The following is a 23,780-nucleotide window of genomic DNA, read 5'->3' on the forward strand; positions in this document are numbered from 1 at the left end:
GACAGCCCCGATCCCCACATTGCTGGCGTCAGTGTCCACAATAAAGGGCCGGCGGGCATCAGGGTAGGCAAGGATCGGGGCTTTGGTTAGCGATACCTTGAGTTGGTTGAAAGCTACGGTGCAGGTGTCATCCCAGAGGAATGGCTGGCCCAGGTTAGTCAGACGATGGAGGGGACTGGCAATCGAAGCAAAATCTCGGATGAAGCGCCGATAGTATGACCCCAGGCCCAGGAAACTTCTCAACTCACTGACGTTAGCTGGGGTTGGCCAGTCCTTTACTGCAGTCACCTTTGCTGGGTCTGTAGCTACACCACGAGCACTGACAATGTGGCCCAGGAAAGCTGTTTCCCTTGTTAGCAGTCGGCACTTCGCAGGGTTGAGTCGCAACTGGGCATGGCGGATGGCATTGAAGACTTCTTGGAGGTTGATAAGGGCTCTGTCAAAGTCATTGGCATGTACCAGCAGGTCGTCGAGGTACACAACGCAATGATTCCGGGGAATGCCCGCCAGCACCCTTTCCATCAGCCGCTCAAATGTAGCCGGCGCGTTGCAGAGTCCAAATGGCATGACGCGGAATTGCCACAGCCCTTGCCCGATGGTGAAGGCGGTCTTAGGTCTTGCGTCGGGGGACAGCTCTACCTGCCAGTAACCGCTGCGCAGGTCAAGGGAGCTGAACCAGCTGGACCCCGCGATGTAATCGAGAGCATCGTCAATACGAGGTAGGGGGTACGAGTCTTTTTTGGTGACATTGTTGAGACGTCGATAGTCCACACAGAACCGCCAGTTGTTGTCCTTCTTCCTTACCAGTACGGCCGGGGCTGCCCATGGACTGTCCGAGGGCTCAATTACTCCTGCAGCAGCCATCTCGCAAATTTTCTCCTCTGCAGCTTGCTGCTTACTGAGGGCCAGTCGATTGGGCCGCAGACGGATGGGCTGTGCAGAGCCGGTATCGATGGAATGCTGGACCAGCCCTGTCTGCGTGCAGTCTTTGTCTTTTGCCGCAAATATGTCCATATAATTTTCCAGAAGGCACTTCAACTGATGCTGCTGTTCAGGGTCCAGGCCAGCACTGCTGCGCTCCCACAAATCACGGACGGCTTCCACAGTCTCACTGGAGGAAGAGACAGCTGGCGCAATGGAGGCAGCCAAGGTGGCCTGTGGATGTGCAGGGCCACTGGCGATGGACGGCATAGGTGGTGGTGCGGCCCTACCGGACTGGAGTGCCACAACCTCTGTGCCAAGGGTGATGGTTTCTCCTAACACGTTGACACAGGCACCCCAGCGGGTCAACAGGTCCAAGCCGATGATACATGGGTCCCGAATATCAGCAAGCCAGAACTTGTGCACCAGCTCCTGGGCCCCAGCCTGGACTTTCAGTCTCTTGGTCCCTCTCATGCCAGCTCGTTCCCCCGTTACCGTGAGCATTTGAGTGGTGGTTGTTGACCAAGTCTTTGGGAGGTCTCCGCTAGTACCAGGGAGGATGCCAGGTCGTACCAAGGAGATGGTGGACCCAGTGTCGACCAGCGCCCGACACGGTTGGCCATCCAGTTTGCAGTTCAGGTACAGCCCTTCAGTGTGTCCGAGGCGGCCGACTAAAGTGCATCGGCCATGGAGGGGGGCTGGAGGCCGGAATGGTGCACCCCTCGCTACACCATTCCTCTGTCGTTTCCCGCTGGTGAAGTGACTCTGGGTTTCGGAGTTGGGGCTGGGCAATTTCTGGCTATGTGACCCGGTTCGTCACAACGATAGCAGCGGTCAGTAGGCTGGGGGGGACGCCGCCTGGGTGCTGGAGGCCAGGGCTGCATTCGTTGTGGTGGAGGCCTCACCTGACGGACCTCTTCTGCTTCTTCTTCCTCGTCATAATCGGTAAGCCTGACGCATGGCTGTTGGTGGAGAGTTCTTTTCTGGCTGGGCCATGCGGTGAGTACTCCCTCTGCTCGTTCAGCCTCGTGGAGTGCATCACCGAGGGTCTGGGGTCTGATGAGAGCGACATGCTGACGCAACTGCTCAGGTGCAAGTCCTCTCAGGAAGGCGTGGAGGGCTAGTTCTTCTTGTGCCGCTGCTTGGAAGTGCGGGTAACCCAGTCGAGCGTGTAGCTGCACATCTGCTGCGAAGGTACCCAAACTTTCTTCTCCTTGGCGGCGGCGGCTGGCTAGTTCCTCCCGGCTCTGGTCAACAAGGAGCCGCTGTCCAAATCTCCTCTTTAACGCCATTTTTAGGGCCTGTAGGTTCCCTTGTTCCGCTGGAGCTAGGTCACGAAGCACCTGCACTGCCTTGCCTTCTAATGCTAGGGCTAGATGGGTGGCAGCCTCTTCGCTGTCCCAGCCGCTGTGTTGGGCTGCTAGATGGACTTGTGACAAATATGGCTCCAGCTGTGTCGTCCCATCGTATTTGGGTAGTTTGACTGATGTCCTTGGCTTGATTGAGGAGCCTTGTAGGCCAGGGGTGAAGACCCGTGGCTGGTCGGGGGTGTTGGTAGGTAGCAGGCCCTCGCTGGTAGTAGCCGTCCTGGGCAGTCGAGGGTCTTCCGTAGCCATGGGTGGTGGGTGAGGCCTTGAGACGTTCCCCTGCTGGCGTAGCCGTCTGGTGCTGCAGCCATCAGGGAGGGCTAGGCGTTGTCCATCCTCATTAGACTCCATCTTTTGCCGCATCAGGCTTCGCAAGTGGCCCTGGGTCTGCCCTAGGGCCCTCTCCAGCTCTTCAATCTCCATCTCCATCTGCATTCTAGTAGCTATATCCCACTTCTGACACCAATGTGGCAAGCTTGGCTAGATGAACGAGACAGGAGACTGGTATTAATTTTGCTGCCCTTCCTGTGTTTCATACACCGCACGACCCCAGGAAATAGACACTTTATTAAGGCGTCGAACTAAGAACTTCACCCACAGCCATACCAAGTTGGGTCATGGTGCCCACACTCCTACACATTAAACTGTAACAAAACATCAAACATTTAATTAAAACATTAAACAGTAACATTTGAGCACAACATAACAGACCCTAGAAAACACACATAATCTTAAACACCAGAACATCAACATAACAGAAATGCATCTAAGGATTGTCCCATCATGCAATGCGCCCACCAGCGCCGCCCAACTCGATCCGCCGCTCCGATCGCTACAATATGTTTACAGGTAAATAAATAACTGAGTATAAATGACCAACTATGAAAATACCCCCCTATGTACAGGATTTAAAAATAAATGGTTATTATTATTATTCTGTATTATTTATTTTTATTTAATTGAATTTGTTTTTTGTAGCCTAAAATCACAAACTACAATTTTTCCCCTGAGGGATTTTCAATCTGTACACCTGCAACATCGCTGTCCCCAAACCAGCGGCACAAGAAATCTTACGCCATAGGACTTTTGCTCTCTAGCAAAGAGCCGAATGAACAGCGCCAGTTAATTAGCCGCCACGCTCCGAAGAAAAGGCGCTCTGGAGCACAGCACGTTGGTGTTTATCTTGCAGGGAAAGGTGGTTTATGCAGATGTTAGCTCACGCAGCCAAGGGGGGAATATGTAAACACAGTTCACCACCTGCTCTGGAAACCTACACTATGAGTTTTCATTAAATCAAATAGAGTTTTACTATACGAATTTACGTTTAATATTCGTTTGAAATGTTTTACTTATGCGCATATGACCTCCATTTGGGTCTTTAAGTATTAATTTGATATTTGTGATGTGTCCCTGAAAGGTTTTTTTTTCCGGTCATCTTCACTGGTTATTTTTGATGCTTCATAATGAATAAAACAAAGTATTTTACACCGACTACTGCATGTTCCCAGAAGTTTTCACCATTTTTTAGCACATTCTTTTGATTGGTTGTGTATTTGGGATGTATGTATTGGCCGTGTAGGCGTGGATGATCATGGATTTCCCATCCATGCACCGCCCAACCACCCAGAGGGAATAGTTTGCTCCATCGTGTTGTTCATTGCGGACAGTTTGTCTTTGCAACAACTTTGATCACAAATAACATAAGAACCAAACAAACTCCACAATACAGTTGTAATTGTGTTCAGTGCCCAGCAGATGTCACCTAATTTTGCTTTAAGAAAAAGTTCCTTTATTGTGTGTAATGCTCTTTCAGCCTCAGCGTGCATCCCCTTTCAAACTTCTTGAACACTTTCTTAAAAAGTACAGAAACAACATCGCAGCGAGCCAACAGCTTCAGCTCAAGACGAAGACCGCACACGTGTGTGAGGATCAATCCGACGTGTCTGAGCGTAACACAGGCTGGACTTTGCAGAAATAAATACGACAGTTGTCCAGCGAGACAACCGGCCTGCAGTGTGCATGCAATCGGCCGGCTGTCCTGCCATGCAGCAGCCCTCGCTTTGGTAGGAGGAGTTACTTCAGCGCACAACAACATCCTCATCCTCCTCATCCTCCCCGCAGCCCCTCAGCGGGTTCAGAAGAAACTCTCCGCGCTCGGCTCAACATGGACTCTCTGCATCTTCTGCTCTTTCTCGCGGTCGCCGCGCTCGCGGTGCAAGGTAGGCAGTCAGCGCGCGCTCTAATTGCTTTTAATGAAATGCAATTAAAGTCAGGGGCAGAGGGGTCACGTGTGTGCCATCGTTCTCGTTACGTAATTGGCTACTAGAAATACTACAAAGTATAATGTTGCGGGGGGGGGGGGGGGGGGGGGGGTTCTTTATTTTGCCTTTATTTTCAACCTGCATTCATTTCCAATGCGCTTTAAATGCTCATGGCTTTGTGGATTGGAGTCATAGTGCTGTGTGCGTTAAAATATCATGGTATCTTTTTTCTTGGGGGGTCGAAGCTGTGCTATATTTCGAAGAGGGGGGCGCTCCGTGGAAGAGACACATGCAGGCAACACAACTTAAGAAATATTCTAAAAAAGACGCATGAGTTTATTGGCTTCGAATCAGGAGACTTGTGCCCTTTAAACGTACTGTGATGCATTCAGATTAACAGTGTTGTCACTGAGCAACCAAAAGAAAAGTCTTTTCCCATATTTACTGTGTTTTAACTCCTTTTACCCAAAGACAAATGGAAATGACATTACACTTCAAATAACTGATATCTTTGAAGGAATCAAACGCTGACTTTTTTTTTTTAGATCTTAACCCGGGATATAAAATGTGATTACTTGGCAAAAACTATCCTTGGAACTTTCATTATCAATAAAGCTCCATTTGAATTTGAATTTAAGAGACAGGAATAGAGATCTTCTCCAAAACACTGGAAGTGTCACACTAAGTTCATCATTCAAAGACCTTCACTGTAATGGTTCGCTGAACAAAACCCAAGACAGCGCTGTTGTTGTGCCTTTACTGCCTGTGCACTGGTTCAAAGGACTCAAGTCGCGTGCAAATTTAGATTTAAAATAAAAAATGTGAGTAACATTGCAAGTGGAAATACGTTCAAGGACCCTTTGTGACATAATATTGTGTCTCAAGGGATCCTTTTTGATTGAGGCAGTGGATTTAATGATAATCTGGCTCTGACTCTGCACAAGTACATTGAGGCTTCCATAAGGAGAGAAGTCATGTCTGATGTCTGAGCACATATCTGAGGTACCTAAAGGCCTGGTCCGTCTCTACTACATTATTAAAGCTGATCAATATAGGTGTGTGGTTTATTAGCGGCTGGTCAGGTTTGACCGTAAGACGAAGAACAAGTGTATTTGGAATTTCACCACCCTGGCCTCTGACTTAGATTTAATAAAAAAAAAGAAAAAACTTTGCCGAACACAAGAGTCACCTGGTGTATGAGGGGTGTATGACGATTCCCACACGCTGTGGTAGCGACCTACCAATCCTAACTTTGAGCCGCGGCCTAAAAAAATCTTTTGTCTCGTTTTCCCGAACAAATAGCTCAAGCTATTTTATTCTATCGACAGAAGCTGCGCTCAAAGCAGTCAAACAGAAAGTCATTAAGCTCCGTTTAGAGTAGAAAAAGGGTTGTTTGCGCTGCAGGATGTCTTTGTTAAAGGAAGTTCACCAATGTAATTGACAAGGAATTGGCAACGGATGTGACTAACAGTCTGTGTCGTGCTCACATTTTGTCTTAGGAGATTTAGGAAGTATTTCATGTTTAGGTTTCTCTGTCTTCTGCAGTTTCTCTTCAAGGGCCAGGCGAGCGCAGGCTGTTCAAGGACCTGATGACTGACTACAACCCGCTGGAGAGACCAGTCTCCAACGACTCGCAGAATCTCACCGTTGAATTGGGCCTCAGCCTCATACAGATCATAGATGTGGTATGTAAAAACGGAATTCCCACACATAACTGCGCATGTTGTTGGCGTTGTTATGAACCCTTAATATGAAGATTGTGACTGTCTTCTAATTTTACAGCAAAAAAATCAATCTCATGAAGAAATAGTCACCTTTGCAATATGAGTAAAAACTAGCAGATATTTCATTCATAAATTGGTGTTCCTGTTATATTTCATCCATTTTTGAGACATTAATGGAGAATTAACAAATGGCTTTGGATGTCTTCTAGTCTTAATTTCAATAAACGCCTCTTCTTAATACGTTTTTATTGAAACTAAAACAGAAAATTCTTTTTTACAAAAGCACCTGAATGATATATGTTACTAAATATCACTTGATCTTTTATAACAGGATGAGAAGAACCAGGTCTTGACAACCAGCATTTGGCTCCAAATGGTAAGACCTCTGTACAACGTACATGAAGTCATGAAAAGCTTCATTCACAAGCTTCACCTATTCCACAGTTTTCAGGGGTGCTGTGCAGAACCTATTCTCGGCTTTAAAATGTGTAGAATACCCCCGAAAATAAATTGTGTTTATTTGACACTTCTGTTGAATGTAAGATTAAACAAAGAAGATAAACCGTGTTATTACAGGTCGTCTTGGTTTATTACATCTTATCAAACGCAGTTTTATCCCCCTTCACCTTCCATATGCGCAACACGTCCCTTGCTTCTACGCAGTGAGATGAAGTGTCTGAACATGCATGTTATTAAGAGAGAAGTTATTATACAAACACAGCATTGTATTGGAATAAACTGATAATAAATACATGGACAATTGTAGCCAGTCTTTATGCTAAGCTAAGTTAAGATAACTGGCGGTTGACTGGATCTTCATATTTAAAGGAACACAAAGTCGTATTGATATGATTTTCGCCATGAAAGCAATTACTCCTGTTTGTCTGAACACGCATGTTGTTAGAGGGAAGTTATTATACAAACACAGCATTGTGTTGGATTAAACTGATAATAAATACATGGACTATTGTAGCCAGTCTTTATGCTAAGCTAAGCTAAGCTAACTGGCGGTTGACTGGATCTTCATATTTAATGGAACACAAAGTCGTATTGATATGATTTTCGCCAGGAAAGCAATTACTCCTGTTTGGTCAAAATAATTCAACAGCGATAGAAGGAATGTCAAAGTAAAGTCATAGATGTGGAGTTAGTGAATGAGATGGACGACGCAACTCTTTATTTTGGATTTACCTTAAATCCTCCTAAATAATATGCTGTGGGATGCTACATTACAGGTTACTATTCTAGCGCTTGAGATGAGATTGGGAGGAAATATTAATTGGATATGGAAAACTAAAGTGACTCTGGTACTCGGAAACACTTTTATCCACAGGGGTCGCCAGAATCAATTCTCAATGAAAGTTAACCCTGCAGTCCAAAGAAAATGTGTTCTCTTGTGTGTCCCTTTTCTCCTTTATTGCAATGGACCCTCTTCTAAATCCAAAATAGCCACACAAAATGTACAGGTTTAAAGGATATGTTGAAGCTGTTGATGTGAAATGTGAAAAATACATTTTTTTCTGGATCCTACAGCAGTGGGAGGATTCTTACCTCCGGTGGAATGCATCAGACTATACAGGTGTGACCAATATTAGATTTCCTCAAGATCTCCTATGGAAGCCAGACATTCTGCTTTATAACAGGTGGGTATTGTGAGGCCCAAACCACTGGGTGCTGCACTGTAATTGAATATGCATGGTGTCGGCATGCATGCACTGGCCTCCTCACAATATGTGTGTGTGTGTGTGTGTGTGTGTGATACATGAGCCGCGACAGAGAAGATTTTTCTGTAACACAGGAATTATTTGTTTTGGCTCTTTGTTGTAAACATATTTCATTGAGAAATTTTTTGGGCCTCATGCAAGAAACGCATCACTCTTTACAGATGCATTGTTACACTGCATGCATGAGTGATTTAAGATCATTTGTGGCTTGGAATGTGACCTTTGGCCTGTAATTTATTCTATTTTTTTCAGACCCCTGAAACCTGCTAAATTTGTCATATTTTCATCTGCTGATATCTGCCATTGGCACTTGAAGCTCTGTTCTATCTGCTCTTAGGTCACATGTTTTGCAAATGCAACTCCACAAATGGAGCTCTAGGCTTTATAAATGATCAATTCTCAAAAAGCTTGACCTACTCGGCATCAGGGGGAACTCATCAGGTTGAAACAAGTGATTAATGTCAAGTTTTTGCTGTTAAGAGGTTTTGATGAATCTTTAGGACACTTGTACGATCAAATCTCAATGTCCTTGATGTTCAAAGTAAGTTCAGGATAAAGAAACAAAAGGTTTCTTGCATGAGAGTCATTTCATATACGAGCTTTCATATTCATTGTTGAACTAACACGTTTCAGGAGACTAGTTATTCTGTTAAAATATAATTGTTAGCCCCATTTTAAACCCATTTTCTTGTTTAAAAGAGGAGAGGGGAACGGCTTCAGTTTCTTCAAAATACCACAACTGTAACTCTATTTTACACTGAGTGGAAAATGGCCTTGAGCTAACAGAACATAAAATCCATCTGAATGAAATATATATCTTCAGGTGGCAAAAAGTCAAAATATGGTGAAATATTCAGACTCGTGCTCTTGTTTCATGAGGTCTGCAGAGCAGCAGAATGCATGTTGTCATAGGACTTATTCAGAACATGCTGCAGAGAGAGAACCACAAGCAGAATTTGAATGATAAATAAATCCCACAGTTGTACCAAACCAAGCTGGACCTCATTCCTTTTGGAATAGAAAACGTTGCGGTTTTGTCTTGTTCAAACGTGATCAATATGTAAGTGAATGTACTTGTTAACTTTTTTTTTAGATTAAACACAACTGTCTATATCAAAAGATGAAAAAATTAGTAGATGAGAGCTTGGGAACAATACATCGTTAAGACAAATTGATAAACTTATAAAAGGTTTGCCAAGAAGAGCATTATATGAGTATGTATAAAATGCTGTATAGAAGCATTGATCAGGCTTTGAAAGTAAGTTCTGAACAAATACCATTAGAAACAATATTCTCTCCCATCTACTAATGATGGGGGGGAAACGCATTGTACTTTATTATTGGCCCTCTGAGGAAAGCCTTGATTTGAGACTCTTTGAATTATACTGCTGCAACTTAATTCCCTCCCCCTCTTTCAACTTCAACTCAACCATACCTCCACCTCTGGGGAATTCATTTAGAGCGAGTGAATTGTGGGTAGCAGAGGAGAATGAGGGTAACTTCTGAATAAGTATCCCATGGGGAGTTGCGACATCTTCTGTTTTTTTTTACTGCTTTCCACAACTCATTACAGTCCAGATAAAAAATTTATATTTACTTGAAACTTGTAAAGTTTGGTTCCCTGTACATTACATTTACATTTCCTGTCATTTAGCTGATGCTTTTATCCAAAGCAACAATACGTGCATTCAACCATAGGGATACAAACTCAGAAGAGAAAGAAACAAGAAAGTGCAATTTCATCAAATAAGCCAATTTACAACTTGCTATAGATAGTGGCATTATATGTACAATTTAAGTGCTACAATTTGTTAGTCTTTTAGTCGAGGTAGTGTCTGAAGAGGTGTGTCTTTAGTTTGCGGCGGAAGATGTGAAGGCTCTCTGTGGTCCTGGTGTCTTCAGAGAGCTCGTTCCACCATTTCGGAGCAAGGACAGCAAAGAGTTGAGATCTAGTCGAGTGTTTTGCTCTCAGTGAGGGAGGGACGAGCAGTTTTGCAGATGCAGAGCGGAGAGTGCGGGTTGGGATGTCGGGTTTCACCATGTCCTGGATGTAAGCTGGACCCCATCCATTCACAGCATGGTACGTGAGCACCAATGTTTTGAACTGGACGAGGGCAGCCACTGGTAGCCAGTGAAGAGAGCGGAGGAGCGGAGCAGTGTGGGAGATTTAGGACGGTTGGTCCAGTCGGGCTGCTGCATTCTGGATGAGCTGCAGAGGTGAGAATTACAATAGTCCAGGCGGGAGATGACAAGAGCCTGAATTAGTACCTGCGGCGCCTTCTGAGTGCGAAGGGAACAAATTCTCCTAATGTTGTAGAGCGTGTATCTACAGGATCGTGTTGTCTCAGTAATGCTGGGAGTCAGGGAGAGTTCACTGTCAAGTGTCATGTTGAGGTTCCTAGCAGTCACAGTCGGCGTTAACACGGAGTTGCCAAAGTTAACAGTCAAGTCCTGGGTAGGAGAATCTATTCCCGGAAAGAGAACTAGTTGTGTCTTGTCGGGGTTGATTTTCAGATGGTGAGCGGACATCCACTGAGAGATGTCATTCAGACAGGCGGATATCCGCTGAGCTTCCGAGTGAGGGAAGGAGAGAATTAGTTGGGTGTCATCGGCATAGTTGTGGTAGGAGAAGTAATGCAAGCGAATGACAGCGCCAAAGTGTAGAGCGAGAAGAGGAGGGGAGAAGAGGAGGGGACCCAGGACGGAACCCTGAGGAACTCCAGTAGTAAGAGGACAAGGTTCCGACACAGATCCTCTCCAGGTTACCCTGGATCTGTGATACAAAGTGTAATACGGGTTATCGGAAATGAAGCCATCACAGAAACGCTGTTGAACTCTTTGCTATAACGGAACTTTGTATTTTGCATCAAATCTCCACAAACTTACCTCTTCTTTAATGCATTTGACGGAGCCATGAAACAGGAAAGCCCTTCTAGTATTTGGGCCTCATTGCATTGCTCTGCTTGTGCTTTTTCTGGACAACTTAACACATGAGTCTTGTGTCTCTAGAGTTATCCAACGCGAAGGAGTGATGGATGTTTTCCGGGAGGCGAGATGTTTTGTGCTCCACAGCTCAGTCAATGACTCCAAAATGCATTCCATAGGAGGTCCTTTCTCTTGTGCAATTCTCCTTTTACGACGGCTCCAGCAGCCAACTCGAAAAAAACAACCGAGCTCGGGTGGGCGAAAGGAAGAGCAGCATACCGATGACTGTGTTATTACAGGTAGTCTTTGTTTATTAGATCTTATCAAACGCAGTTTTATCCCCTTTCACCTTCCATATGCGCAACACGTCCCTTGCTTCTATGCAGTGAGATGAAGTGTCTGAACATGCATGTTATTAAGAGAGAAGTTATTATACAAACACAGCATTGTATTGGAATAAACTGATAATAAATACATGGACAATTGTAGCCAGTCTTTATGCTAAGCTAAGTTAAGATAACTGGCGGTTGACTGGATCTTCATATTTAAAGGAACACAAAGTCGTATCGATATGATTTTTTTCAGGAAAGCAATTACGCCTGTTTTGTCAAAATATTTCAATGGCAACAGAAGGAATGTCAAAGTAAAGTCAATGATGTGGAGTTAGTGAATGAGATGGACGACGCAACTCTTTATTCTGAATGTACCTTAAATCCTCCTAAATAATCTGAACGTGAAGCCCTCCACACAGAACTTGCCTCTTCTTTAATGCATTTGACAGAGCCATTAAACAGGAAAGCCCCTCTAGTATCTGGGCCTCATTGCATTACTCTGCTTGTGCTTTGTCCTTTTCTAACACATGAGTCTTGTGTCCAGAGAGTAGTCCGACGTGAAGGAGGAGCGACAGATGTTTTTTCGGGAAGCCAGATGTTTTGCGCTCCACGGCTCGGTCAATGACTCCAAAGTGCGTTCCATGGGAGGTCCTTTCGCTTGTGCAATTCTCCTTCTACGACGGCTCCAGCAGCCAACTCGAAAAACAACCGAGCTTGCGTGGGAGAAAGGAAGAGCAGCATACCAAAGAGGCAGGGGCCCCATGTAGGGGGGAGTTTGGACAATTCTAAGGGCATTCTAAGAGTAAATGAGAGAAAATTATCAACTTACAGTCAATAACATGATATTGATTTGTTCAGTATCACTCGCTGGTTCATCCGTATTTATGTTGCATGGCTGTTATTGATTCAAACAAATGCTGCATCACTGTAGGAATTTGTCAAAGTGTGCTGATGCATCTCCATGTTGTTCACAGTGCTGATGAAAACTTTGATGCTACCTCCCACACCAAGATTTTGGTCAATACCTCTGGCAACTGTTTCCACTTACCTCCAGGTAAGAGGCATACTCTCAGTCAAATGGAAAAACATACGTATTTAAAAATAGTCTCAGACAGCTAATATTCACAGCTAAACCTATATATGAAGAAATGTAAGGGCTGTCTTCCATATTTTCTGAAAGAAAGGACATGCTGCTCTTCACACACACCACGTGACTGAACCCCGTGTTCCAGCTGCAGTCAGAAACAGAATAGACAAATTAAGTAAAAATGAAAGATGAGGCCGAGAGCACTCTTATACTTATACGTAATAATATGTCAGAAAACATAAGACAGTTACTTGATTGCATGAAGGGAATCTGATGTCATTATGTTAGAGCTAAAATGAAATTGAATGCTATTCTTTTGTACATTTTCTGGGTTCTACTATGAGTGAAAAAAAGAGAAACCAAAAGTGGGACATTTTTGATCCTATTCTCTATTATTTCTACTATTTCATACTTTGAACATAATTTACCAAAAGAAGAAATTCATCTCTCTTGATTTCTGTGTCTATGATGTTTTTGGTGAGATGAAAGCAGAGACAGAGTCTGATTAGAGACAGATTTCAGTCAATTATTTATTGTCTTATTTTTAGGTACCACTTTCTAGCTCGGAGTTGGCTGATGTGCAAACACTATTTCTGTACAGCAGCTCTAAAGGAGCTAACACATTCTATTGCTTTCTATTAACTTATGAAATGTATAAAGGCAACAAGTTGTTTGTATGGAGGTCTAGATGGAAGAATAAAATGTACATTGTAAGATTAGTTAGCTTCACAGGTGGGTGAATTTTGTACTTTTTACAAGGCGCGAAACTCGCTATTAACCCTCATTTCCAGTTTTCATGCCATGCTAAGATGATAAAAACAACTTCCTGCTGTTTAACGGACAGATAGAAGAGTGGTATTTATCTTCTAATCCAACTATTTGTTGGGGGGAGGTCAATAAATGTATTCCTCCAAACTGTCAAACTGTTATTCAACTTTTTTATCCCCCGTGTTTCATGTCAAAGGCTCGCGTTGATCCGCCGCCATCATCCACACAATTCCCCTTTCCACCTTCTGCCTCCAGCCATCAATCCGTGTGTACACATTAACACACGCATCGACACCAACACATTGAAACTTCCTGTCACGGCGGCTCTCCATTCCCCCTTTCTCTTTTTTCTCCTACCTCGCTAAAGCGCTGGCCCGCCTCGCCTCCTCATCTTAATCAATGTAGGCATAAACGCCTGCTTTCTACTGGAGGGATTGCCTCTGTCACAGGCGAATTGCCTCTCATCTCTGTTCCAAATAAAGCCTTGTTGAACGCCACGTTGGCCCAGGATGCTTATTCGCCACTTGAGCTCAACGCAACTGCATCGAGTGAGTCAACCTGTCCAAATCATTTCCTCTTTGTCAGCGAGGTTCATTGCGGTAAATAGCATTCATTCTTTCATTTTCTGCTCGCCGCTCCCCGCTGAGGTTCATCATCTTCACGGCACCGGGAGAGCGGAGAGAGAGCTTGTTTACTTCGGATGCTTCGTATCTTTCTTAAATGATGGAAATGGGTTTGGTGGCTGCCTCTGCTGAAGGATTACCGGCCACTTTCTTCTCGTTGTCATATTGGATATCGGAGTAACACCTCTCTTGCTTCCTCTCCAGCTGTCATTTCTTTTTTCAATCTCCGTCGGCTTCCTACATTAGAGAGTAATTGAAATTCTATTCAGAGCTCTGAATAAAACTGCACCCGTTGCTGTCTCTCTCTCGCCAGGTAACAGTCTTCCGGTGAAGTATGGTACATCCCAAAGCAAGTCTTACTTCAATGCTGGGGGGGTCCTTTTGTGCCCAAATGATGTTGCTTGCACTTGTGACTAAACGTCTGTATTTATTCGAGGTTGGACTGTACATCCGTTGTGACGAAGATATCTTTTATCTTATCTGTCTTTTTCTAATTATTCACCTCACAAAACATTCAACTTTGACCTTGACTCTGTCCTCCTCTTGAGGTCCCTGACGTCCGGATGTGTCGTTTGAATCTCAGATATCTGTTCTGTTACTTCGCCACAACAGGGATCCTCAAGAGCAGCTGCCGTATGGATTTGCGCTGGTTCCCCTTCGATGTCCAGAAGTGTGAGCTCAAGTTCGGCTCCTGGACCTACGGCGGCTGGTCCGTGGACTTGAAGTTGCTGCAGGCCGACACCTCAAGCTACATCCCCAACGGAGAGTGGGATCTCGTGGGTGAGAGGGGACAAGGCGGCCTGGGAAGATGTTCAGAATTCGAATTGATGATTCGCCTGCAACTTTCATTTCTACCGGAGCACACCGTGTTTCCTTTCCTCCCACAGAGATTAAAGGACAGAGGAACGAGCATACATACGTTTGCTGCGAGGAGCCGTACCCTGACATTACCTACACCTTGGTGATGAGGAGGCGAACCCTCTTCTACGGCCTCAACCTGCTGCTCCCGTGTGTCCTGATCTCCACTCTGGCGCTGCTCGTCTTCCTCCTGCCCGCCGACTCTGGGGAAAAGATCTCGCTGGGTATGAAACACGTTGCTGAATTGCATTGTTAAGGTGACGTCATTGAGTTATTGTTACACCGGTCTCTGCCAGACACCGTTCCAGTGCTCCTAAATTAGCGTCATTACGGGCACAATGGCTTTTTGGGGAGGCGAACGGCGAACTGCTCGTGTTACGTCGGTATTGTAAAGTGAGTGGAGGGACATTCAGTTTGTGCCAAACTGCGGACTCACCACGAGACGCCACATAATCCTCCACTGTTCACTTTATTCCGTTCTATTTAAACATTGACCAGAAGAAAAACCTGGACCACAATAATTCAATGAAACGGTCCTACAGTGGGTTCTTATAATTATTCTTTTCTTGAGTTGTTATTGATCTTTGCTCGCTGTATAAATTATGAGAAGAAATATCTCCATTAATGTTTGAATAAAAAATGGCTCATACCTCCAAGCCGCCAGTGAATTATGGATCTGGATCTGCATGAAACTACACAGTGATGAGACATCCTCGGTCACTTGCCCACACATTTCTGAATATAGTAAATGCGCCAGTTAATGAAATAAATCTGAATAGTCTGCAGTATTTTCTAAGCTTTCCAACCATTGCAAGCCAAAAGTTGATTTCTCCTGTTTGGCCCACCTCCGTATCCCTCGACTGTTGTTGTGATGGAGCAAGTTTTTCAAATTTGTAGTCTGTATGAATGAGAAACATCCCTTTATACACTTTTTTACCAGCTGTATTACTTTCTTTCTGCACCACAGTGCACCTTTCAATCAAGCCAGTAATGTTACCGAGGTGACAGGTTTCCCTAAAATGCATTTACTCCTTTCTGAAAAGAGTTCACTGGTTAATTTGTTTTCTGCCATGTTGACGAGAGAGAGTTTTTTTTTAACGGCAATTAAAATAAAGAATCCAGCTTCAAACTAATGAGATCATAATTAAATCAAATCCTTTAGAGCCCGTGTGTTTTTCGACACAAAGGCAACCTTTCTATAATTCTCCATCGTTTCGTTTCCAGTCCATTTGTCTGCAGGATAATCAGTCAGTTCCGTGAAAAACATTGTTTTTTCATTAATCCACTTCCTCTGTGGCCTTGTGAAGTAATCTGATAATAAGCGCTGAGTGACTGACTTCGCTGTCAGTGGAGCAGGAAAATTGTTTAATCTTATCTCAATTGTCACAGTTGACTTGAATGTTTGAGCTCATTTCATGAATAAATTACACAGGATGGGTGGAGACAGCATCTGTGGGTTGATGGTGTGTGTGTGTGTGTGTGTGTGTGTGTGTTCTTTCTGATGTTTCGATAGCTCACAGACAGTTGGAGGAAAGCATAATATGCTGTTGTGCAGATTTGAATGTCCCTTAAATGTGTTTAAAATGTGTTTTTTATACTGCAGTCCACAGCACAAGCCAGGCACACGTCATAAGTTATATTCCTGTGGTAAATTGTGTGTGTGTCAGCTCACAGATCTACTGTATATGAAGTCAGTATATCAACCACAGCCCTGACATTATTATTATTATTTTTAGAGAACATCATTTAGAAGTGTGTTTTCAGCTTTAATTCACAGATTTAACTTCAGTAGAATTTGGTCATGAGCATTACATTTTTAAAATGCACAAATGGATCAAGAGGAATTCAATTATCTGTGGATTCTTATTGTGAAAGTCCGCTCGTTTTGGATATTAATTTTCATATTGATTTTGTTTGTACTCGATTTAAAAAATTGGTCCATCCAAATCACAAGCAAATTTGGATTATGGACAGATTTGTATTATCCAAAATAAATGAAGCATTCATTCTGCTAGAACAAATTGGTTTCGAGCTATTTAGATTAAAAACAAGATCTCAAAAACATTCTGCTGATTTTGAAGTCTGATCGTAATTGTTTTCTCTCTCTGTAAAATTTTAATTTAATTTTAGTTCTGTTTGTTAAAACAAGAAAATGTTCCAAGCTAAAACATTTTTTACTTGATTTCACGATCAATCTCAAACAAAAGACTGACTCATCGATCCCCAGATTCTTCACTGACGTTTCATTTTATGATATTTATGATTCACATGTTTTCTCCTTGCAAATATATAATAATACATCAGAAGATGTAGAGTTCAGTGGCACCAGCATGCCTGCAGTTAATTACGCTGCGACCCTTAACCCCGCTGAGGAGTTCAGTGTGCTAGTCAGACAGCCAAAGAGCCGGTGGCTTAGCGATGGCAGCTCATTAGTGAAAACCTTCTGCTCACAGGTATTTCTTAAGGAACCTGTGCGTCGTTCTGTGCTTGAACCTTCTCGGTTGACGCAGCCAGTGACTGTGACACATTATATGCTTCAGCGGTTCACACAGAAGTAAAGATTTTGGGGGCATTGCCCTCCACGTTGCAATAGCTCATTGTTGAAGGGTGCTGTGACATCTGAAACAAGGTGAACAATAATACAAGGCAGCACAAGATCATTCTGGTGTTTTGGAGGATTTTACTCCAACTAGGAATAAAGTATTCAACAGGAAGAAGAAAAAAAAGAAAAGAACTGAGACCATTCCAACTCTAAGGAAAAAAATGCCCCCTATGTTTTAGGAATGAAGGGGCACAGCCAACGGTATCATTTCAAGCACTTTGCCCTCCTTCCACTTTGCTTAATAGTTTAGAGCTTACAGAGACGTGGTCTCCTTCGCAGGCATTACGGTCCTCCTCTCCCTGGCTGTCTTCATGCTCCTGGTTGCAGAGATTATGCCCGCCACATCGGACTCGGTGCCTTTACTAGGTAAGCGCCGGTGTGACGTTGAAAGCAGTCGCTGCGGGTGTCAACGGCTATCAGCGTGACGACACCGGGGTAAATGTGTGCAGTCGTTTCCCATCGTGGGTTCTCTCACCTCTCAGTGTAACTCAACCAGTATTCTGATTTTTTTTAAATGTATTTATATGTATATAGAACTCTGAGTCACCATATTTGAAGCAGTGCATTTTTTAAGACATAGAAGGAGGGGACCTTTCACTTTATTCTCGGGACTTCTTGCAATGTTGCCTTCATCTGTTTTATTGTTTCCATTCTCACTGCCTTCTCTATTTCTTCTTCCCCCAGCTCAGTACTTTGCCACCATCATGGTCATTGTTGGTCTCTCAATAATGGCCACAGTTGTGGTCTTACAATATCACCACCATGACCCTGATGGAGGCAAGATGCCAAAGTGGGTGAGTGTGGTTTCATTTTGCACCATTACTTGTGACTCGTATGACCCCATTAGCCATTAGGGTGTGGTTCGTTATGATTGAGTTGAATTTGCTTGGGGTGTCTTCCAGGCCAGAGGTCCTCTGGTGTTCAGAAAGTTAGCTACAAATATTTACCAGGAGAACTCAAAGTCTGGCTCATGTATTTCTATAAATCTTCCAATTAAATAGTTGTATCTAAAGACCACAAAATAACAAGCTTTTCATTATGATTTGGGAGAAAAGAAACATAAAGCTGGATATTCTCTGGTTGATGTCACCTCCCTTCATTGATTTTAAAAGCCTTGTTCATTTCTTCATAATTCTCTCACCCTTGACCCAAAAGATCCGCGTGATCCTGCTGAACTGGTGCGCCTGGTTCCTGCGCATGAAGCGCCCGGGTGAGGGGCGTCCGCGCCCGGCCCGTCACGACGAGGCCCCGCAGAACAGCGTGACCGGCGTGACCAGCGTGGATCTCGGTGCCCCAGCTCCCCAATCCACCAACGGAAAATTGCTCTACGTCGGCATCCGGGGCCTGGACAGCATCAAGTACGCCGCCACCTCGCCCGACTCCGGGGTCCTCTGCGCTCGGCTGGCCGGGGGGGCGGGAGAGGATGAGCTGCTCCTGCCCGCGGGTCACGGCTCTCCGGCGGGCAGCGTGGAGCCAGAGCTGGCCAAGATCCTGGAGGAGGTGCGATACATCGCCAAGCGCTTCCGTCACCAAGACGATGACAAGTCGGTGTGCAACGAGTGGAAATTCGCCGCGTCCGTCATCGACAGGCTTTGCCTCCTGGCTTTCTCCCTCTTCACTATCCTCTTCACCATCGGGATCCTCATGTCAGCACCCAACTTTGTGGATGCCGTTTCCAAGGACTTTTCCACTTAAGGTCTTCATCACAAAAAAAGACAGGACACCAATGTCTCCCATCACAGAGTAACCATTTGTAATCTAATGTGGCAGTAAATTGTATACAGTTACTGCGACTTCAGGCAAATTGTATCTACGGCATAAATACTAACAACTAATTTATGCCCATTCGTTGCCTTTTATAATACACAGCCTTGTGGCATATTAAAGGAACATTTTAACATTTAATTCTCTTGTACAATTCTGAAATAACCCAGAAATACTGATACTTTAAAGCATTTTTTAAGTTGGGTAATTTGATAATCTAGTACTAGAATCTACTTGCAATCTACGTGCAGTTGAGTGTGTTATTGTTCATTATAATGCGATTAACAAAATTCTAACAGTCTACTTATTATACAAAAAAATTAGAAGCACATATATCATGTATTAAAATGTGTTTGTTGCATCACATGAACATTTATATCTATGTGATGTTGTAAGTCGCCTTTTCATAAATACAAATTATAAAAGCAAAACCATGTTTGTCGTGTTTGTTATCCCGTCTTGCTCACGTGACTGAGGTCAGAATAGTTTGCTTTTCATGTGAGATGGTTCACATTTTTCTGGTGCCTTAGCAGCTCAGTGGTTACAGAGGATGCAACACGACCTCAACATCTCTGCTTTTATTCCAGTTATGAGACCTGCGTCGCACGTGTCACAGCCTCCTCTCACCCCCATCAGTCGGTCCTTTCAAATAAAGAACGTTGGGTGAATTCCAAAGAAACCGTCTTTGAAAAAAGACAAACATCGCTGCACAGATCTGCACTTTCTATACAAATATACTGTAGATAATCTGCTGCTCCATCCACACATTCTTATTCCGACTATGACCTTGAATTCCACTATCTGATTTTACAGGACATCCAGATAGAGCCAAAAAACCCTCTGGGTAGGTCAAAGACAAAAGTACTCCACTGCAGCTCTGGTAATATTACGCAGAGGGAGATGAGTCATTCAATGGCCTATTCCTTGTTTTTTTGCAAAGACTGAATGAAAAACTGCACTGAACACTAATAAAGTTCCATCAAGTCACAAATCCATATCGAAATGAATTAAATTAAATATCACTTTTCCCCATTCCATTAATACATGTTTGTGTTTAAAGAAGAAGCAATGTTATAATTGAGCCAAGACATTTTCGGAGAAAATCTTTATCTTCATATTTAAATAAGCTTTATATTACTTGCCTGTGTGAGTGTGTAGACACAATGACAGAATGTGTATAACTATCTGAATCTGAAAAGTAACTGAAGCCTTTAGATAAATGTAGTCAAGTAAAAATACAATATTTACCTCCAAAATGCAGCTAGTGGAGTACAAAACGTCATAAAATGGATTTAATCAAGAAAAGTAGAACCAATCAAATATGCATTCATCTTATAACAAGGTTTTCACAAGATTTTTACTTCAGTTGGTTGAAATACAGACCAATTGAGTCGTTTGGTACAGATAACGTTATTGTAAAGTCCAGTCTAAATGCACCTGTATTATTACACTGCACTACAAAGTTGACACCTAGTGACGGATTTGAAAAAAAACACCCAATTTCACACCTTCTCTGGTTAAAAACTAATTGCATTCAATTTCAAGTCTGACAAAACTTGGAGGTGGAAATGTGCATACATTCCTGAAACAAACAAAAAATAGTAGACTTTTGTCAAAGATGCCCTGCAGTTTTGTCTGAACGGCCCCAGACTTTTTTTTTAAGTTGTACTGACGTGACGAGGAACCTTAAAAGACAAACATGCGTTTCATTCCGGAAGGTATTCACTGCGGCCACGTATTGTGTGCATTTGTTATGTCGCCGACTGGAAACACAGTGGTTCCGTTTGACACGCTAATGCTACATTCGGTTCGTGTTTGTGAGTGTCACGTTCTTCCCAGCGGGTAAACATGTCCGAGGCTCTGTTGCAGTGGTGCGTGGACCAGTTACACTACAAGTTCGGGTTGGAAGCATGTGAAGACATCGTCCAGTAAGTAACGCCACAGCTAGTCCACGTTAGCCCAAAATAAAAACTTGACGTCAGACGAAGAGCTAACAGCCAGCCAGCAAGCTAACAGGGAGAAACATTAAAAAAAGATAGCTTGGTAGTTTGGTGCTGCGATGTGTTTCTTTATAAAACATTTTGCCTACGTATCAAATGCTACTCCAACTCGTGTGTTACGTGTACCGCTTTTTATTAAATACAGCTCGCTAGATAAGTTTGGCCCTCCAGCTGTAACGTTAACACCAACGGGGGGGACAGTTTGACAGGTGTATTAACGCTAGCTAACGTTATTTGTGAGCTAACAGTCAGCCTGTGCTTTCATTTCATAACTTGTTAAATGCACTCATTTGAAGTGACAAAATAATACATTTTGAACTATTCAACTTGTGAACTTTAAAATTAATAAATAAAAATAAGACAAGAATAATTCATTCACTAGTAACTGTTTTATCTCAAATTAAATTAATATCTTACAAATCGGTCCAATTTAAGACTCCTTTTGGAGTTTTTTTTTTCTACATTCACTTTGACAAAAACTGTTTGGATAAAGCAGTGATTTTGCTGTTCTGCTGTCTAGATACATTCTATCCATCGAAAATGCTGAAGAGATAGAAGAGTATGTGGGAGACCTCCTGCAGGGCACCGATGGGAGGAAAGGACAGTTCATCAATGAGTTCCTCAGCAGGTGGAAGAGGACTAAAACACAGGCTCCAGATACCTCAGGTGTTTTCCTTCTGAAGGAATCGACTTCATCAGCAGGTAGGCTGTGTGATAAACATCAGACTTTCTTTTTTCATTTAATCTGCACATGAAGGTACCTTCCAGCCATTAACAATCTGCAATAAAACTACCATGGAAACTACTTGACTAAACATTGGAAACAAATACAAATTCTAGTGGTTAAATGTGGAAATTTAATTACAGAGGTATCAAATTGGTTTCAATGCCCTACCCACGTTGACGGAAATTCGCGCTGTTTTCCCAGAGTCACAAGACGTGACCAAAGACGGTCAGAAGAAGTCAAAACGCAAGGGCCGTAACAAACAGGATGTGCTGACTGTGAGCCCAGCGGAGCCCGAGCCAGAGGCAGTCAAAACCCCCATTGATCTGATGAGGGTGCGTAAACATCAGCCCTCAACTTTTGTTCTGCAATCACTTATAAGTAATTTCACATTTTTAATTCTCATTGTTTTAGTAAAACAATGAAAAATCCCATGAAGTATATTTATAAATGATCCACTCCATTTTTAGAGTTCGGCTAGTTTGTTTACCTCATCTATGTATTGCCTCTGTTCTTGATTGCTGTCTTCATTTTTTTTCTACTTTCTCAGGCCCAAGAAAACAGCAGTTCTTCTTCAACAAAGAAGAAAAGTAAGTTCGTTAATATCTATGCTAAAGAAGGACAAGACAAGCTGTCCATCTTACTCCCGGGTAGACATTCCTGTGACTGCCTTGCCCAAAAGCACAAGCTTATAAACAACTGCATCAGCTGTGGCCGCATCGTATGTGAGCAGGAGGGCTCAGGGCCCTGCCTCTTCTGTAAAAATCTGGTACGTAAGAGTTTTGAGTGCTTGGATTACTTCATATTTTAATCCACTTTGTGTGCTGACAATGCTTATTTTCTAAAATATTTATTATTTACTCACAGATTTTTTTTTTTTTTTTTTTTTGATTCAGGTGTGCACAAGAGAGGAGCAGGAGATCCTGCAACGCGACTCCAACAAAAGCCAGAAACTACGAAAGAAGCTTATGGGAGGTGAGAGTCAAAACAAGTCAGAATTACACTCTCATCCATAGTGAAGTGGAATTGGTAATGTGTGAATTTGTTTTGGTTTTGGTGACAGACGGTGGAGAAAGAGATTATCTCCCAAGCCAAGAGGCCAAGATTAAGGCTGGTTTGGAGAAGGCTGTGCAGCACAAAGAGAAACTGCTGGAATACGACAAGAATAGGTACCACAAAACACACTAGTCAAGATAAGAGCTGCTCACCAATGGATAGATTTACTGCTGTGTGCCTTTAATAGGACATTTGGATTATTGCAGAAGGCAAGCTTGAAACTGATAAAACTTACCTCTTTCTTTACCACCTCCTCAAACTCCAGTGTCAGGAGAACGCAGGTTCTGGATGATGAGGCGGATTACTTTGCCACTGAATCCAATCAGTGGTTGTCCCCAGATGAGCGAGAAAGGTTGAGGAAACAGGAAGCGGAGCTGAGAGAGCTTCGCCATGCCTCCCGCAAAGACAGGAAGATCACGTTGGACTTCGCTGGCAGGGAAGTGATAGACGAGGGGAACAACCTCAACGAGTACTACAACAAGTAAGAAAATTGCACTCCCCTCGAATCAAGGCCGCAACGGCAGTGTTTTGTCGTTTAATGCCATTTGAATCGCTTGCTGTTTAGGTTGGATGAGACCCTCATGGCTATGAACAGCGGCTCTACGTCAAAATCGTCAGTGGTTTCCAACAGACATGGTGGAAGACAGACCCTCGGCCAGCTGGTCAACCCAAACATTATGCAGTCTGCACCAGAGGTGGGTCATTTCTAACATTCAAACTGGGAGCAAAAATGGCGTCCCACTTAGGCGCTTTTACACTCTACATTTGTAACATTTAAAAAAAATGAATTGGGAACATCAGTAGAATTGGTTGAATAAATGCACTTCCCAGTGGGTGGATGTTGGAGGCAGCAAAAGCAACAAGAGAAACCCAAAGCCGGGAAAGATCTCGGCGGAGGAAAAGGGCGGAGAGGAGCGTCATAAGTTGCGGCTCCAAGACAGAGACCTGCAGGAGATGTCCGACGGAGGCTGGTGCCTCAGCATGCACCAACCGTGGGCCTCACTGCTGATTAAAGGCATCAAGAGGTGAGGAGCAAACGAAATC

At 43.5% G+C, this 23,780-nt stretch overlaps 2 protein-coding genes across 2 annotated transcripts in view; both read left to right on the plus strand.

Moving 5' to 3' along the window:
* Nucleotides 1-4,129: 4,129 nt before the first annotated feature.
* chrna7a (cholinergic receptor, nicotinic, alpha 7a (neuronal)) lies at nucleotides 4,130-19,387 on the plus strand. The gene is made up of 10 exons (XM_040197097.2): nucleotides 4,130-4,507; nucleotides 6,095-6,234; nucleotides 6,605-6,649; nucleotides 7,807-7,916; nucleotides 12,229-12,308; nucleotides 14,345-14,512; nucleotides 14,620-14,814; nucleotides 17,472-17,558; nucleotides 17,877-17,986; nucleotides 18,348-19,387. The coding sequence occupies exons 1-10, from the start codon at nucleotides 4,453-4,455 to the stop codon at nucleotides 18,885-18,887; spliced, it is 1,530 nt and encodes a 509-aa protein (XP_040053031.2). The 5' UTR covers nucleotides 4,130-4,452; the 3' UTR covers nucleotides 18,888-19,387.
* A 1,105-nt stretch (nucleotides 19,388-20,492) lies between these two features.
* The window catches only part of trip4 (thyroid hormone receptor interactor 4), a 55,801-nt gene continuing 52,513 nt past the window's right edge, over nucleotides 20,493-23,780 (plus strand). Inside the window, exons 1-9 of the mRNA XM_040164780.2 lie at nucleotides 20,493-20,884; nucleotides 21,477-21,658; nucleotides 21,885-22,015; nucleotides 22,231-22,449; nucleotides 22,577-22,655; nucleotides 22,744-22,849; nucleotides 23,002-23,217; nucleotides 23,302-23,431; nucleotides 23,568-23,761. Of these exons, the coding sequence (XP_040020714.2) occupies nucleotides 20,805-20,884; nucleotides 21,477-21,658; nucleotides 21,885-22,015; nucleotides 22,231-22,449; nucleotides 22,577-22,655; nucleotides 22,744-22,849; nucleotides 23,002-23,217; nucleotides 23,302-23,431; nucleotides 23,568-23,761 (1,337 nt within the window). The 5' untranslated portion in view covers nucleotides 20,493-20,804. The remainder of the gene's footprint in view (nucleotides 20,885-21,476; nucleotides 21,659-21,884; nucleotides 22,016-22,230; nucleotides 22,450-22,576; nucleotides 22,656-22,743; nucleotides 22,850-23,001; nucleotides 23,218-23,301; nucleotides 23,432-23,567; nucleotides 23,762-23,780) is intronic.

Source organism: Gasterosteus aculeatus, chromosome 12, assembly GCF_964276395.1.
Source record: "Gasterosteus aculeatus chromosome 12, fGasAcu3.hap1.1, whole genome shotgun sequence".
In the NCBI taxonomy this organism is placed as follows: domain Eukaryota; kingdom Metazoa; phylum Chordata; class Actinopteri; order Perciformes; family Gasterosteidae; genus Gasterosteus; species Gasterosteus aculeatus.

What these genes read in the sequence shown, in the direction of transcription:
- chrna7a (XM_040197097.2), top strand. Translation starts at nt 4,453, where the DNA reads ATGGACTCTCTGCATCTTCTGCTCTTTCTCGCGGTCGCCGCGCTCGCG. An exon ending in TCATACAGATCATAGATGTG is followed by an intron (nt 6,235 to 6,604) that starts GTATGTAAAAAC and finishes CTTTTATAACAG; the next exon opens with GATGAGAAGAACCAGGTCTT. An exon ending in CCAGCATTTGGCTCCAAATG is followed by an intron (nt 6,650 to 7,806) that starts GTAAGACCTCTG and finishes TGGATCCTACAG; the next exon opens with CAGTGGGAGGATTCTTACCT.